At 44.4% G+C, this 17,601-nt stretch overlaps 1 protein-coding gene across 7 annotated transcripts in view; it reads left to right on the forward strand.

Annotated features, from left to right (window-relative positions):
* Positions 1 to 17,601, forward strand: part of htt (huntingtin) — a 206,899-nt gene that overhangs the window by 162,634 nt on the left and 26,664 nt on the right. For all 7 annotated transcript variants that reach the window (XM_078432031.1, XM_078432037.1, XM_078432053.1 and 4 more), the window contains 7 exons: positions 1,600 to 1,689; positions 5,066 to 5,253; positions 9,944 to 10,070; positions 11,217 to 11,320; positions 12,497 to 12,651; positions 14,302 to 14,441; positions 15,329 to 15,411. In XM_078432031.1, the coding sequence (XP_078288157.1) occupies positions 1,600 to 1,689; positions 5,066 to 5,253; positions 9,944 to 10,070; positions 11,217 to 11,320; positions 12,497 to 12,651; positions 14,302 to 14,441; positions 15,329 to 15,411 (887 nt within the window). The remainder of the gene's footprint in view (positions 1 to 1,599; positions 1,690 to 5,065; positions 5,254 to 9,943; positions 10,071 to 11,216; positions 11,321 to 12,496; positions 12,652 to 14,301; positions 14,442 to 15,328; positions 15,412 to 17,601) is intronic.

The raw sequence follows: 17,601 nt of genomic DNA on the forward strand, positions 1-17,601 counted from the left end.
TCTATCTTCCCTGCATCTACCCATCCATGCCCCTCTTGATTTGTTACACCTCTATATGATCACCCCGCAGCCTCCTGCGCTCCAAGAAATAACCTCGTAGCCTGCCCAGCCTCACCCTATAGCTCAGACCCTCAAATCCTGGCAACCTCCTCATGTCTTCCCTGCACTCTCTCTCCAGCCTCTCCTCCCAAACCCGATGCATCGCTGCGAGATCATCTGTCAACCTCTTCTGGACAGCCAAATGGGTTATTTTATTCGGCCATTGCCAATTCGTGTGCTCTTTCAGTTCCATCAATTTTTTTTCCTATTCCAGTGATTTTACAGTATTTTTTATTTGGAGACCAGGTCAATGCGCAATACTCCCCGAGAGGTCTGGACAATTGTGCTTATAAGTTTAATATCATTTTTCTTTTTAAATTCTGGCTTGCTCCAGGAGTGGATACCTTTGCTTGTCCTTTGCTAACGTATGTTATGCAATTTTGTGTCCCCCAGGCCTGCTTACTACCCTACTTGGTTGTTCTCTTGCTTGTAAAGCAACGTGATTTTTTTGTTGTGGCAGAATACACGGTTTCTCACATCCACACTGAAATGAATATGTGTATGACGTGCCCAATCTACACCTGTGCTTGGAAGGAGCTCCCCATGAGTATGTCACAATTCACACACAATCCCCAAGGGTGTCATTATTTGCAATGGGACCTTGCATCTCCCTGATAATCGCAAATACATTTCACAATAGACAATAGGTGCAGGAGTAGGCCATTCGGCCCATCGAGCCAGCACCACCATTCAATGTGATCGTGGCTGATCATTCTCAATCAGTACCCCGTTCCTGCCTTCTCCCCATACCCCCTGACTCCGCTATCCTTAAGACCTCTATCTAGCTCTCTCTTGAATGCATTTAGAGAATTGGCCTCCACTGCCTTCTGAGGCAGAGAATTCCACAGATTCACAACTCTCTGACTGAAAAAGTTTTTCCTCATCTTCGTTCTAAATGGCCTACCCCTTATTCTTAAACTGTGGCCCCTTGTTCTGGACTCCCCCAACATTGGGAACATGTTTCCTGTCTCTAACGTGTCCAACCCCTTAATAATCTTATACGTTTCGATAAGATCCCCTCTCATCCTTCTAAATTCCAGTGTATACAAGCCTAGATGCTCCAGTCTTTCAACATATGACAGTCCCGCCATTCCGGGAATTAACCTAGTAAACCTATGCTGCACGCCCTCAATAGCAAGAATATCCTTCCTCAAATTTGGAGACCAAAACTGCACACAGTACTCCAGGTGCGGTCTCACTTGGGCCCTGTACAACTGCATAAGGACTTCTTTGCTCTTATACTCAACTCCTCTTGTCATGAAGGCCAACATTCAATTGGCTTTCTTCACTGCCTGCTGTACCTGCACAATTGTGTTTTCTCGTTGTGTTAATCATGCATCTGGTCTTTTTGCAAAGTAAAAGAGAATATTCTCGATCCATCAATGTAACAGTGTAGTGTAACATAAATTTCAATTCTGTATAAGGTGGAAGTATAATGGCTGGATCATGCTCTCACTCGTGTCTCTTCCACCTGTGATTAATGCCATCTGTTTGTTTCAGTGGCGGTTGAACCAGGAGAACACAATCTTCTCCATGAAGAGAGGAGAAAATCAAATCCTGAGGATGAAGAGAGTGCAAATGTGTCTGAAAGTGAGTGAACGCCAAGCTAGGTCTTCTCTTTGAGGGATAAATAAACGTGCAGCTCTGGTCAACCCCTTAACAGGAAAGATGAGGAGGCTTAGGAGAGTGTGCAGAGGTGGTTTACCAGAATGTTGTCTGGATTAGAGGGTTTCAGCTACAGGGAGAGATTGGGTAGACTTGGGTTGCTTTCTCTGGAACATTGGAGGTTGATAGAAATAAATAAAATTATGAGAGGCGTAGATAGTCAGAACCTTACAGGGTGGAAATGTCCAACACTTTTGGGCATAGGTGAGAGAGAGAGAAAGTTTAATGGAAATGGGCTATGGAGGCCAAGTCATTGGAAATTTTAAGGCAGAGATTGACAGATACTTGATTGGTAAGGGTGTCAAGGGTTATGGAGAGAAGGCAGGAGATAATGGGGTTGAGAATGATATATCATCCACGAATCTATGCCTATGGTGGTGTAGACTTGATGGGCCAAATGGCCTACCTCTGCTCCTATGATTTATGAACTGTAGAAGTCGTTTACAAAAATGCATGAAGGTCTGGAGTAACTCAGTGAGTCAGGAAGCATTTGTGGAGAACATGGAGAAGTGATGTTTCGGGTCAAGGCGCTTCTTTGGACTCGGATCGATGACTCTCTCGGGTTGGGAGCTGAAGGGTCCTGACCTGAGATGTCAGCTATGCATGTTCTCCAGAGATACTGCCTGATCTGCTGAGTTACTCCAGTACTCGGTGTCTTTTTTTGTAAACCAGCATCTGCAGTTCTTTGTTTCTACACAAATCCACAGTAAAGGTAGGTTGAGTTACTCCAGCACTTTGTGTCCTTTTTTGTTTCCAAGGATATTACTAGATCTGGAGGATTTGAGGTATAAGAAGAGGTGGGATCGGCTGGGTCTTTTTCCCCTGGAGCATGGAAGGATGAGGGGTGATCTTAAAGAGGTTTTATAAAGTCATGAGGGAAGCGATTAGGTGAATAACTGCAGTCTGTTCCCCAGGAGTCTATAACCAGAGGGCACAGGTTTAAGGGAGAGGGGAAAGGTTTAAAGAGGACCCGAGGAACAACTTTTTCATACAAAGGAAGTGAAAGAATTATGACATTTAAAAGACAATTAGACCAGCACAAGGATAGCAAAGGTTTGGATGGAAATGGGCAAGGCGCAGGCAAGAGGGACCAGCTGGTGAAGCAATTTGGTCGAGTTGGACTCGGAAGCCCGTTTCCATGCTGTTTAAACTCTATTACTATATTACAATAAATGACTATATTACAATATATCACTATATTACAATATTAGACCCAAACATTTCAACATTTTGAATGTTACCTCAATGTTATTGGTTAAGATGGCTGGCGCCATCCTGTTGAATCTATGCTGCTTTCATGTTGTTAGTTTAGTTTAATTTAGAGATACAGCATGGAAACCGACCCTTCGGCCTACCAAGTCCACACTGACCATCTATATAACACTCCTATGTTATCCCCCTTTCTGATCCACTCATTACGGACCAGAGACAGTTTTACAGAGAACCATTAGCCTACAAGGCTGTACATCTTTGGGATGTGGGAGGAAACCAGAGTGCCTGGAGGAAATCCACGCGGTCTCAAGTAGAACGTGCAATCTCCACACAGACAGCACATGGGGTCAGGTTCAAACCCAGGTCTCTGGCGCTATGGGGCAGCTGCACTACTGTTGAGATACAAATGTTTGGTTCTGTACCACACAAAATCTTTAGAAAGTGCCTGAACAGCAAATTGAAACCTGGTTAAATGTCTTATACAAAAGTGTGCACCTCTGACATGTTATGTTGTGAGATGTCAAGTTGGGCATGACATTACATGCTATTCAGGCAATGGTGCCAAGAACCAGATCTCCCTGAAGGAATCAGCAGGCAAAGGGTTTCTTGAATGATTTGAAATCAATGTTTCGCATGCAACAAACAACCTATATTTGAAGCTGGTGGACGTAGAAATTCATGTGATCATGTTTGCTTCCACAAAGATCACCTTTGTTCAAATCTGGTTCTTTGAAGTGGCGCCTTTGTGGACTTTACGAGGACTTTATTCCTTGTTGCCCAGGAGGCTGAAGGCATCAGCTGTTGGGCAGGCTAAAACTTTAACCCTTGGAGCTCAGGAGGTTCAGGGGTGATATTATAAAATCATAAGGGGAATAGGTCGGGTGAAAGCTGGTTAATACACCAAAGGCAGAAAGTGCTGGATGTTTCGGGTCAAGAAACATCAGCTGTCCATGTTCTCCAGAGATCAAGTTCAAGTTTAGTTTATTTGTCATACACATACACGATGTGCAGTGAAATGAAAGTGGCAATGCCTGCGGATTGTGCACAAAAAAGAATTATAGTTACAGCATATAAATAAAGTTAATATGTTACTATAGTGTAGACAAAAATGTAGTCTCTGGAGTTATAAAAGTTGACAGTCCTGATGGCCTGTGGGAAGAAACTCCGTCCCATCCTCTCCGTTTTCACAGCGTGACAGCGGAGGTGTTTGCCTGACCGTAGCATCTGGAACCGTCCGTTACTGGGGTGGCAGGGGTCCCCCATAATCTTACTTGCTCTGGATCTGCACCTCCTGATGTATAGGTCCTGCAGGGGGACGAGTGTAGTTCCCATGGTGCGTTCTGCCGAACGCACTACTCTCTGCAGGGCCATCCTGTCCTGGGCGGAGCTGTTCCCAAACCAGACTGTAATGTTGCCGGACAGGATGCTCTCTACAGATGGTTCCTCATCTACTGAGTTACCCCAACATATTGTGTCCTTCAGCGTTTAGAGGGATAAGGGGCAAACGCGGGCAGATGGGACTAATAAAGATGGAGCATCTTGGTCGGCATGAGCAAGTTGGGCTGACGGGCTTGTTTCTGTGTTCAATGATTCATTATGACTCACTGATTTGAACTGTCCCTGATGTTTGATAACTTGATGCACACATCACTGACCATCTAGCATTTGGTTGACTTCTTTGGCTGTGTTTTCGTTCACATTTGGACACAACAATTGACCTGTAGTATCCTTAGGACTTTAGAGATACAGCGCGGAAACAGGCCCTTCGGCTCACTGAATCCGCGCCGTTCAGCAATCACCCCGTACGCACGAGCATTATCCTGCATGCTAGGTGCAATTTACAATTTTACCAAAGCCAATTAATCGATAAACCTTAACATCTTTGGATTGTGGGAGAAAACCGGAGCACACAGAGAAAACGTACAGGGTTACAGGAAGAAGGTACAAACTCCATACAGGCAGCACCCATAGTCAGGATCAAACCAGGGTCTCTGGTTCTGTAAACTAGCAACTCTATCGCTGCGCCACTGTGCCACCCCTATCCTGTAATTACTGCTGACGTTGTGAAAGACTATCTCTTCCATTTTAGGATCCAAGTGCATTGCAAAGGCCTGCAACGTGATGACTGAGATGGTGGAGTCTCTCCAGACGGTGCTGTCCTTTGGACATGCCAGCAACTATCGAATCCCAGCGTTCATGAACCCAACTCTCCGGAATATCGGTATCAGTCTAGCCAGGCTGCCTCTGGTCAATAGTTACACTCGCGCTCCTCCATTGGTGAGTATGTGTAACTGCATTGTCCTCCTTGAGTTTGATCTTTTCACCAAAAGTGTCTCAAGTCTGATGTGACATAAAGATAGATGCAAAATGCTGGAGTAAATCAGTGGGTCAGGCAGCATCTCTGGAGAAAAGGACCCTCTAAAGAAGGATTCCAACCTGAAACATCACCTATTCCTTTTCTCCAGAGATGCTGCTTTTAAAGTTCGATTCTACTAGACAGACAACAATACCATAAAGTGGTAAAACATTAAAGTTTTTATTTCGCCAGCGGGAGTGGGAGAGCTACAACTAGTTTTTTAAAAATATATCAAAAAATACTTTATTCAAGTAATATTTACAAAACATCTTCTTTTCAACAACTCCATCTGACATTTCCGGAGGTTACACATTCAATGCAGATATTAATTTCCAATTTAACACAGAATCCCTTATTTGGAGGGGTGTCTCCACCACACCCTGCCCCCCATGTCCAGCAGCGGAAGGGCCCTAGACTGTGGCCGTCCCCCACAGGGCCTTGGCGTTGGCTGCACCAAGCTTCAGTGCGTCCCTCAGCACGTACTCCTGCAGTCTGCAGTGGGCCAGTCGACAACATTCCCCGACGGACATCTCGCTCCGCTGGAAGGTCAACAAAGCTCGGGCAGACCAAAGAGCGTCTTTCACCGAGTTGATGACCTTCCTTCCAGCAGCACTCGATGCCAGTCTCTGAATGCGTCCCTGGGAACAGTGTAGATCACAGAGTCCTCTGTGACGGAGCTGCTCGGAATAAATCGTGACAGGGATCCCTGCAAACCTCTCCAGACTCTCTTGGCAAATCCACACTCTGTGAAGAGGTTTAAAAAAAATAAAAAAATTATTATTTTTTTTTTTTGATTTTTTTTTTTTTGATTTTTTTATTTAATCAAAAAATATTTTATTCAAATAATAAATATCATTCACAAAACATATTCTTAAACAAGCCCATCCGACATTTCCGGAGGTTACATTTGATACGGACATTCACTTAGACATTTACTTACATTTAGACATTTACCCAGTATTTGGAGGGGCGTCTCTCTCCACCACACCCTGCCCCCCCATGTCCAGCAGCGGAAGGACCCTAGACTGTGGTCCTCTGCCCCCCACAGGGCCTTGGCGTTGCAGTGGGCCAGTCGGCAACATTCCTTGACGGACATCTCGCTCCGCTGGGAGGCCAACAAAGCTCTGGCAGACCAAAGAGCGTCTTTCACCGAGTTGATGACCTTCCAGCAGCACTCGATGTCAGTCTCGGAATGCGTCCCTGGGAACAGTCCGTAGATTACAGAGTCCTCTGTGATGGAGCTGCTCGGAATGAATCGTGACAGGGACCCCCGCAGACCTCTCCAGACTCTCTTGGCAAATCCACACTCTGTGAAGAGGTGGGCCACCGTCTCCTCTCCGTTGCAGCCGTCCCGGAGGCAGCGTGCGCTGGTAGTGAGGTTCCGGCGGTGCAGGAAGGATCTGACTGAGTGGGCTCCCCTCACCGCCAGCCAAGCCAGGTCTTGGTGCTTGTTGGTTAGTTCTGGCGATGAGGTATTTTGCCAGACAAGCTGGGCGGTCCGCTCTGGGAACCACGCCACAGGATCCATGGAGTCATTCCCCTGCAGTGCCTGCAGGACGTTCCGTGCTGACCACTGCCCGATGGACTTGTGGTCAAAGGTGTTGGTCCGGAAGAACCTTTCCACAAACGACAGATGGTTTGGCAATGTCCAGCTGACTAGCACATTGCGTGGCATCTGCGCCAGGCCCATCCTTCGCAACACCGGGGACAGGTCGAACTTCAGCAGGTAGTGGCATTTGGTGCCCACGTGCCTTGGCTCTATGCTCCGCCTGATGCAGCCACACACGAAGGTGGCCATCAGAATGAGGGCGACGTTGGGCACGCTTTTACCCCCGTTGTCTGCCGACTTGTGCATTGTGGCTCGTCGCACCCGGTCCATCGCCGACCCCCAGATGAAGCGGAAAACGGCCCGGGTGATCCCCTTGGCGTGGGAGGGAGGGACGGGCCACACTTGCGCCAAGTACAGCAGCCCCGAGAGCACCTCTGTGAAGAGGTGTAGCTTGCATACTAGCAGTCACTCGAGGACCCCACTCACTTACAGGGTGTTTCAGCAGCATTTTTATACACCAAATACAATAGGTTTTTAGAAGTGATAACGGAACCAGACACCCCACACAGGTGGTTGCAAGAGGATAGGAATTCAATTAATCATCACCCACTATCACTGTCCATTGTCTGAGGTCATTAATTCAGTCTATTAACATAAACACATCTTCCTGGGGCTCAACCTTATGGTAATTGTTAAGAGGCTCAGTCTACTCTGTGCTCTTCTTTTGTATCCGTTTCCTGTCCTTTGTAAGATTACAACACCCCTGCTGCAATCTCAAGCCGGCATCTACACAGAGATAGACTTGCAGGCATCTGAGGTATGCAATTTAATTTAGTGACAGTTCATCTTCATGTAGCATTTGGTCACATACACCTTAACCCTTAAATCCTCTTTTCTCCTTTACACTGCCTGACCCGCTGAGTTGCTCCAGCATTTTGGCCTATCTTCAGTATAAACCAGCAGCTGCAGTTCCTCCGTACACATTTTGACCAGAAACATATTACATTATGAAAAACAAAATGAAAAGGAATTGCAAAACCTTTAGGGCCTCATGTTCAGATGACATTAATTTGTTTGAAGTAAGTATGCGTGGAGTTATATAATCCACGAAAATGAAGCAATGGTTCTTTAAAATATAATTATTTTGTAGTTTCATTAACCCTGCAGATGAAATTCATGTTTTCTCAAATCTCAGTCACAGATTTCCTCCTGCAGTCAATTATAAACTTACTGCATTTAATTCAGCATCAGTGACCACTGGGAAAAGTCCTGTTTAAATATTCTGCCCCATCCTTTCTTAATTTCTGCTCCAGGTAAATGTATTGTTTGATATCTGACAGCGAGAGTTGTGGGAAGAGGAAGGAGAAAGGCCCAGGTGCAGGAATAAAGACAGACAGAAGATTGTGGAAACACAGAGCAGGCCTGCAAGATCGTAATAGAGAAAAATGGATTCTTCATCAGAATGTGGAATTTGATGATCTTGTGGTCAAAGCATTAATCCATTTATCGAGTTTTCTCTGTTTGTATTTGGGATCAGCCTTTCAATACAGCAGCAATATGAAACAAAATCTCCATCTTGATTCATTTTCAAATGAAGTAGCACCCGTTACACTTTGGAGATACAGCGCAGAAACTGGCCCCTCAGCCCACCGAGTCCACGCCGACGAGCGATCACCTCGTACACACTTCTCATAGTCATAGAGCTGAGCGGCCCAGAAATGGACTCTTCAGCCCACTTTCCATGCCAACCAATGACATACCAGGCTAATCCCATTTGTTTGCATTTGGCCCATATCCCTCTATACCCTTCCTATCCATATATCAGTCCAAATGTTCGATTGCCCTTAAGTTAGTTTAAAAACAATTTTAAAACATTTTAAAATAATTAAAAAACATTACCTAAGCAACTGCAGATTCTGGAATTTTGTGCAGAATACAAAGTGCTGGAGTAATTCAGCAGGTCAGGCAACATCTCTGGAGAACATGGATAGGCGACACTTCAGATCGGGACCCTTATCCAGACTCCAAATCCGTAACATAGCCTATCCATGTCCTCCAGAGATGTTTCCTGACCTGCTGTGTTACTTCAGCACTTTCATAGTTCATGTTTATAAGTTCTAGGAGCAGAGTTAGGTCATTTCGCCCAACAAGTCAACTCCGCCATTCAATCATAGGTGATCTATCTTTCCCTCTCAACCCCATTCTCTTGCCTTCGCCCCATAACTCCTGACACCCTTATTAATCAAGAATCTGTCAATCTCCACCTTAAAGATATCCATTGACCTGGCCTCCACAGCCGTTTGTGTTCTAAACAAATAGATTACCCCCTGGCTTAACTTGATTAAACGGCCCTTCCCATGCAAGTTATTACTTTTCTTCTGTTTCCATCAACCTGCTATTCTTTCTTTACCTGTCCATTTTAATCGTGGATGTTATTATTTACAACCACTAACCTTTGAAGCAAATCACACATTCTGATAATTCAGTGCCAAGAATTTCCACCCAAATTCCCTTACACACTCTTCAATTTATTTATTCCACAACCTCTAAAATTAGCCTGCTTTTAAATGCACTGCAGCATTCTTTTGTAAGGTCTTATCTTTGTTATGTTTTAAAGAAAAACATTCTAATCTTTTGTTTCCTTTGCGTTTCCTCATCCTGTGCATGACTATTCCTCGAACATTGGTCTTCCCTTCTCCTCATGCTAGAGTTAGTGCCATTCTGGTCCTGCCTGCCGTGTTGATGTCAATCCTGAGTGTCCTTTGCCAGTGGTATCGTGCATTGTTTCTGGTTTTAATTCCATTAGGTTGCTGATGCTGAATTAATCAAAGTTATGGTGTTCTTAAATCTCCCAATTTAAGTCCTTGTGACTGCTAAAGAGTCCAATAGCAGCAGAACAAAATGCCCTGTCCAATGCATCTCAACAGAAGGGTACATATGTTGTGCATCTGTTTCTGGTCAAGTTTAGGTGCCACTTTGAACAAACATGCAATTACATGTCACAATCTCGGTATAAACAACAAATGTTCTCTCAACGTTTCCTTGCAATCAACTTTCCTCAGGTCTGGAAACTGGGATGGTCACCTCGGGTTGGGGGTGAATTTGGTACGACACTCCCTGAAATTCCCGTTGAGTTCCTTCAGGAGAAAGAAGTCTTCAAAGAGTTCATCTACAGGATAAATGTTCTTGGTAAGTGGCAAGGACAGAGGGTGGAAAGAAATAGGCTGCATGTTAATAGCTACCGTTTGGTTTGAAAACTCCTAACTTCAGGGAAATTGTTTAAGAAAGTAATTTTCTCATGGAACATGCTCATGTTCATAAGTCATTGGAGCTGAATTAGGCTATTCAGCCCATTGAGTCTGCTCTGCCATTCAATTATGGCTGATCTATCTCTCCCCATAACCGTACTAATCAAGAATTTGTCAATCTCTGCTTTAAAAATGCTCATCATTAGTTGTTCATACATAAGTGAAATAACATTGTTATGTGCAATTATTATTGTTATTTGAACTTAAAATAATAATGTTAACAACAGTATTTTAAAATTTCCCCTTTGTCGGTTGCTTTATTATGGTAGAAGTGTAAACTCAAATTACTGAACAAAAAAGGGTGGGGGTAAATTTACTTTCGAAAAGTTGCAAAGGGGTCAACGGGATGCAAAAGGTTGGGAACCCCTGCTGTAGCTACTTGCACCATAGACCCATCGCCCTATAGTGTGTGGGAAAAGTTGCCCCTCAGGTTCTGATTAAATCTTTCCCCTGTTGCCTATTCCCTCTACTTTTAGACTCCACTACACTGAAGAAAAGACTGGCTATTCACCTTACTTAAGCCGCTCAGGATTTTATATACTTTGAAATGGTCAAATGCTTTTTTTTAATAAACATTGATCCAATGTAAATGTACACTGTCATAGAGTCATATAGCATGGAAACAGGCCTTTCGGCCCAACTTGTCTACGCCGACCAACATTCCCCATCTACACTAGTCCCGCCTGCCTGCTTTTGGCCCAAATCCCTCTCAACTTACCCTATCCATGTATCTGCTCCTTAAAAGATGCGATAGTACCTGCCTCAACAACCTCCTCCGGCAGCTTGTTCCATACACCTACCACCCTGATGTAAAAAAAGTTACCCCTCAGGTTCCCATTAAATCTTTCACCCCTCACCTTGATCCTATGTCCTCTGGTTCTCGATTCTCCTTCTCTGGGCAAGAGACACTGTCCATTTACCCGATCTATTCCTCTCATGATTGTGTGCACCTCCATGAGATCACCCCTCGTCTTCCAGCGTTCCAAGGAATAAAGCCGTAATTTACCATTGGTTCTTTCCGTTTCAGGGTGGACCAGTCGCACTCAGTTTGAAGAAACCTGGGCAACCCTTCTTGGTGTTCTCGTGACTCAGCCTCTAGTGATCGATCAGGAAGAAGAGGTCCCACAAGAGGTATGGTCAAATGGGCGGGAATAGAGGGGCACCAAAGAGATGTGTCAAGTCAAGTCAATTTTATTTGTATAGTGCATTTAACAACAACCCACGTTGACCAAAGTGCTGTACATCAGTTCAGGTACTAAGAACGAACATACAATGGCACACAAACATAACAGCACATACATAAACAGTTCACAGCACCCCCTCAGAGGGCCTCAAACGCTAGGGAGTAGATTGTAGACTTGAGCATCTTCCCAACAACGGACGTTAAGTTTACAGGCCTATGATTTCCCATATTTTGTCTCTCTTCCCTTCTTGAATGAGGTATATTTACAGTTTTCCACTTCATTGGTATCTTCCCAGACTCAATGAGTTTTGTAAAACTTCAATGGGTGACGTTTCAGGTTGAGACAATTCTTCAGACTGAGGAGGAATTTCTTTAGTCAGAGGGTAATGAATCTGTGCAATTCATTGCCACAGATGGCCAAGGAGGCCCTTCATAGAAATTGCCCTTCAGCCCAACTCGTTTAGGCCCACCAAGTTGTTAACCAAGCTTGTCTGCACCTGGCCCATAACCCTCTAAACCTTTCCTATTCAAGTACGTATCCAAATTGGAGAGAATTGCGTGCAAATTTCAACATTCAGATGAATTTTCATTGGGAATGGGGGATAAGTGTTGCAAAGCAGGGCAGATAGATAACATTAAGATAGGGGTTGTCCATGATCTAATTGGGTGGCACAGTGGCGCAGCGGTAGAGTTGCTGCCTTGACAGCACCAGAGACCTGGGTTTGATCCTGGCTCCGAGTGCTGTCTGTATGGAGTTTGTACGTTCTCCCTGTGACCGTGTGAGTTTTCACCACATGCTCCAGTTTGGCCCCACATTCCAAAGACGTACAGGTTTGCAGGTTAATTGGCTTATGTAAAAATTGTAAATTGCCCCTAATGTGTAGGATAGAGTTGGTGTACGGGTGATTGGTGGTTGGTGGGCCGAAGGGCCTGTTTCCATGCTGTATCGTTAAAGGCTAAAAAGTGGAGGTTGTTCGAGGGATCGAATGGCTTCCTGTGAACTCTGATCAACTTGCCTTACGCATATCTTTGCAAATATTTCTGTTATTTGAATTTTGTTTTGTTCCATCTGATCCCTTTTTTCTTTGTTACATACATTTTCTTTTGTCATATTCCTAACTAAGGAGGATACAGAGAGAACCCAGATCAATATCCTTGCCGTGCAAGCAATAACATCGTTGGTGCTAAGTGCTATGTCAATTCCAGTGGCAGGGAATCCAGCCACAAGCTGTTTTGAACATCAGCCCCGTAATAAAGATCTCAAGGCTCTGGATACCAGGTCAGTCGTACAACACATGCGTACCTAGTTAAGTTTAGTTTATTGTCACGTTTATCGAGGTACAGTGAAAAGTTTTTGTTGCGTGCTAGCCAGTCAGCGGAAAGACTATACGTGATTACAATTGAGCCATCCGCAGTGCACAGGAACGTGATAAGGGAATAACGTTGAGTACAAGATAAAGGCCAGTAAAGTCCGATTAAAGATAGTCCGACAGTCTCCAATGTGGCAGACCGTAGGTCAGGACTGCTTTCTAATTGTTGATAGGATGGTTTAGTTGCCTGATAACAGCTGGGAATAAACTGTCCCTGATATTTCTATACTCTTTGATGGGAGAGGGGGAAAGAGGGAGTGACTGGGGTGACACTCACTCGTCTTTAGCTCTGTAGTCCGAGATCTAGCCTGTAGCAGAATCTCTACGAATAGGGGTGGTGCAGCGGTCGAGTTGCTGCCTTACAGCACCAGTGACCCGGGTTCGATCCTGACCTTGGGTGCTGTCTGTATGGAGTTTGTATGTTCTCCCCGTGACATGCGTGGGCTTACTCCGGTTTCCCGCTTCACTCCAAAGATGTACAGGTTTGTAAGTAAATTGGCGTGCTAAATTTGTAAATTGTCCTTGGTGTGTATGATAGTGTTAGTGTGCGGGGATCGCCGGTTGGCGTGGACTCAGTGGGCGGAAGGGCTTGTTGCTACGCTGTATCTCTCAACTAAAAGTACCGTGCCAATTATTAATTCAGTCAATTAACATAAAGAAAATGTTTTTTCAAACCATGTTTAAGAAGGTAAAATGCCTTCAACTACTTCCCATATGTTATCAGACAGAATTTGACACTGGATGCAGCGATCCAGACTAACAAAGTCATGATTCCAGTAAACTAATCTTAAATCTTATGAATCTCATAAACAGCACTGAAACAGGCCCTTCGGGTCGATCATCCATGCCAATCAAGTTGCCCCATCTAAGCTAGTCAAATTTGCCCACATTAGTCTGTATCATTTCATTTCATTTCATTTTATTTTATTTCGAACATGTTAAAAGACATCAATTAAAAAACAAAATAAACAAAAAAACAGAAGAAATACAAGGAATTTCATCCATTACATAACATGTGCGAAAAGGAGTAGGAAGAAGTGTGAACTTATTTAATCCTACCCCCATTCCCTAATCAATATTTATCAAGTATCAGATATTAATACAAAAATACTCATACACCCTTATATGTTCATATAGCTTTACTTATTTAAATAATGATGTGTTATTATATGTAGACCCCTGGTGACTGTTTAATCCCCCTCCTCTAAACCTTTATCTCTCTAAACCTTTCCTATCAATGTACCTGAACAAGTGTCTTTTAAATGTTGTTGAACCTGCCTCAACTGCCTCCTCTGGCAGCTCGTTCCCTGTACCGACCACCCCCTGTGAAAAAGTTGCCCCTCAGGTTTCTATTAAATCTTTCCCCTCTCGCCTTAAACCTATGTTCTCCAGTTCTTCATTCCCCCACCCTGGGTAAAAGACAAGTGTATGGGGATCAGTAACCATTCCTCCTATATTTGTACAGTAATAGGGTTTTAGACAGGCTGTGAGCCACGCCTGCAGTTACTTCCTCGTTGAAATTGTGGTTGTGCTGAGACTTTGACAATAACTCTTCACAGGTTTGGAAGAAAACTGAGTGCCATCCGGGGAATAGTGGAACGAGAAATCCAAGCTATGGTATCAAAAAGGGACAACATTGTTTCGCAGTATCCTTACCAAGCCTGGGACCCTGTGCCACCTCTCTCCAATTCAACGTCAGGTATGTCCCTGGTGTAACATGCAACTGGCTGCCTGGTCAGTTAAAACACAGAAGGCGGAACAATACAGCACAGGAGCAGGTCTTTTGGCTCACAATGACCGTGCCAAACGTGATGCAAGTTTAACAAATCACCTCTGCATGCATGTGATCTTATCCCTCCATTCCCTACATATCCATGAACCTATCTAAAGGCCTCTTAAACATCTCTGTCGTATCTGCCCCTATCACCGCATCTAGCAGCATGTTTCAGGCATTCACCACTTCCTGTAAGAAACTTGCTCCTTACATCTCCGTTAAACATTCTCCCCCCTCTGATCTTAAAACTATGCCCTCTAATCTTTGACATTTCACTCTGGGCAAAAAAAGTTCTGACTCTCTATACTAGCTTTGGTCCCGAGTTTTATTTGCATATCTGAACCTTATTTGCCTGACTCTGCTGGTTGTGAACATTTATGTGGCTCTGTTTTGTAAACAATATAAGTGTTTAGTAACTCAGTGGGTCAGGCAGCATCTCCGGGGAGCATGGATAGGTGACGATTTGGATCAGGACCCTTCTTCAGACGTGAAGAAAGGTCCCGACACAAAACGTCACCGATCCATGTTTTCCAGAGATAGACACAAAGTGCTGGAGTAATTCAGTGGGCCAGGCAGCATCTCGAGAAAAAGGATGGGTGACGTTTCAGGTTGGAACCTTTCTTCCAGAGATGCTGCCTGACCTGCTGAGTTACTCCAGCACTTTGTAACTTATAGAAAACTGGCATCTACAGTCCCTTTTTTCGCTATCCCTGATTGACTTTCTTGCTGCTTTGCTTTTGACGATTAATTATATAAATACATTAGTGACCCTGTTTATAATCCTTTTTTGGTTTTTGTTTCATTAAATCTAGGTGTCCTGATAAGACATGAAAAACTGCTGCTGCAGATAAACACAGAGCGGGAAATGGGGAATATGGATTATAAACTGGGGCAGGTAATGTATCATCATGTTTGTTGCTTATTGTCCACAGGTTAAGGCAGCACAGTGGCGCAGCAGTTGAGCTGTTGCCTTACAGCGCCAGAGATCCGGGTTTGATCCTGACTGCAGTTGCTGTCTATATGGAGTTTGTATGTTTTCCCTGTGACCATGTGGGTTTCCTTCTGGTTTCCTCCCACACTCCAAAGATGTGCAGGTTTGTAGGTTGTTTGGCTTCGTTAAAATTGTAAATTGTCCCTAGTGTGTAGGATAGTGTTAGTGCACGGGATGATCACTTGTTGGCGCGGACTCGGTGGGCCGAAGTGCCTGTTTCCGCGCTGTATCTCTAAAGTAAAGGTAATCGAGTGAGAAATTACACAGCTGAACATTAATTTGAATCCCCATCTCCCACCCCAGCCCTTTGTCAATAATGTTTACATTCAGGAGGTTGGGTCATACAGAGGGTCTGAACTTTCCAAGCCCTCTCTTGTCATACCAGCTGAGATTCTGCAATTACCAAAGACCCAGCATCAATCCTGACCTCCAGCGCTGTCTGTGAAGTTTGCGTATTCTCCCTGTGCCTGTGTGGGTTCCTCCCACAACCTAAAAACGGGCTGTTGAGTTAATTGGATGCTACAGTTTAGTGTTAGAAGGTGTTTAGTGTTAGAAGGAAATCAGACTGGAGTTGATGAGCATTTGAGGGAAATTAGTTTATTGGTTTCTTATTGTCACGTACATAGAGATACAGAACTGTTTGTGTGCCGTCCAGTCAAATCACACTGTAAGTGAGTACAATCGAGCAATACATAAGTACAAAGTTAGTGCCAGAGTGAATAGAGATTTAAGAGTGGAATGATTGTAGTGGATGAGAGGAGATCATCTTGTGAACGCCAAGAGTCACCATGCTCCAGTGCCCTCTCACCAAAAAAAACAAGCAGGGGTAGTGATACTAATGGGATAGCTTTGAGAACCGACAGGCTGATTGGCCTCCATGTCACAAGGAAATACAAGGTGAAATCCTTAGTTGAATCCTTAATCCTTAGTTGAATTAGTTTGGCAGTTGTAGCTCAGCTGCAATTCCCTCGATGTTTAACTTGCCTGACACCTCCATTATGTGTGTATCAGCTGCTTATTGTTACGTGTACCCAGACACAGTGAAAAACTGATTTTGACTGATAAGTCAAATCAAATTGCAAGTGAGTACAATACACAAGTATAACAGGGAGTGCAGAGAAAAAAATACCGGAGTGCTGAGTATTGTACTACAGCACTGTAATAGACAATAGACAATAGACAATAGGTGCAGGAGTAGGCCATTCAGCCCTTCGAGCCAGCACCGCCATTCAATGCGATCATGGCTGATCACTCTCAATCAGTACCCCGTTCCTGCCTTCTCCCCATACCCCCTCACTCCGCTATCCTTAAGAGCTCTATCCAGCTCTCTCTTGAAAGCATCCAACGAACTGGCCTCCACTGCCTTCTGAGGCAGAGAATTCCACACCTTCACCACTCTCTGACTGAAAAAGTTCTTCCTCATCTCCGTTCTAAATGTCCTACCCCTTATTCTTAAACTGTGGCCCCTTGTTCTGGACTCCCCAACATTGGGAACATGTTTCCTGCCTCTAATGTGTCCAATCCCCTAATTATCTTATATGTTTCAATAAGATCCCCCCTCATCCTTCTAAATTCCAGTGTATACAAGCCTAATTGCTCCAGCCTTTCAACATACGACAGTCCCGCCATTCCGGGAATTAACCTAGTGAACCTACGCTGCACGCCCTCAATAGCAAGAATATCCTTCCTCAAATTTGGAGACCAAAACTGCACACAGTACTCCAGGTGTGGTCTCACCAGGGCCCGGTACAACTGTAGAAGGACCTCTTTGCTCCTATACTCAACTCCTCTTGTTATGAAGGCCAACATTCCATTGGCTTTCTTCACTGCCTGCTGTACCTGCATGCTTCCTTTCAGTGACTGATGCACTAGGACACCCAGATCTCGTTGAACATCCTCTCTTCCTAACTTGACACCATTCAGATAATAATCTGCCTTTCTATTCTTACTTCCAAAGTGAATAACCTCACACTTATCTACATTAAACTGCATCTGCCATGTATCCGCCCACTCACACATCCTGTCCAAGTCACCCTGCAGCCTTATTGCATCTTCCTCACAATTCACACTACCCCCCAGCTTAGTATCATCTGC

Source organism: Rhinoraja longicauda, chromosome 3 (assembly GCF_053455715.1).
Source record: "Rhinoraja longicauda isolate Sanriku21f chromosome 3, sRhiLon1.1, whole genome shotgun sequence".
Taxonomy (NCBI): Eukaryota; Metazoa; Chordata; class Chondrichthyes; order Rajiformes; family Arhynchobatidae; genus Rhinoraja; species Rhinoraja longicauda.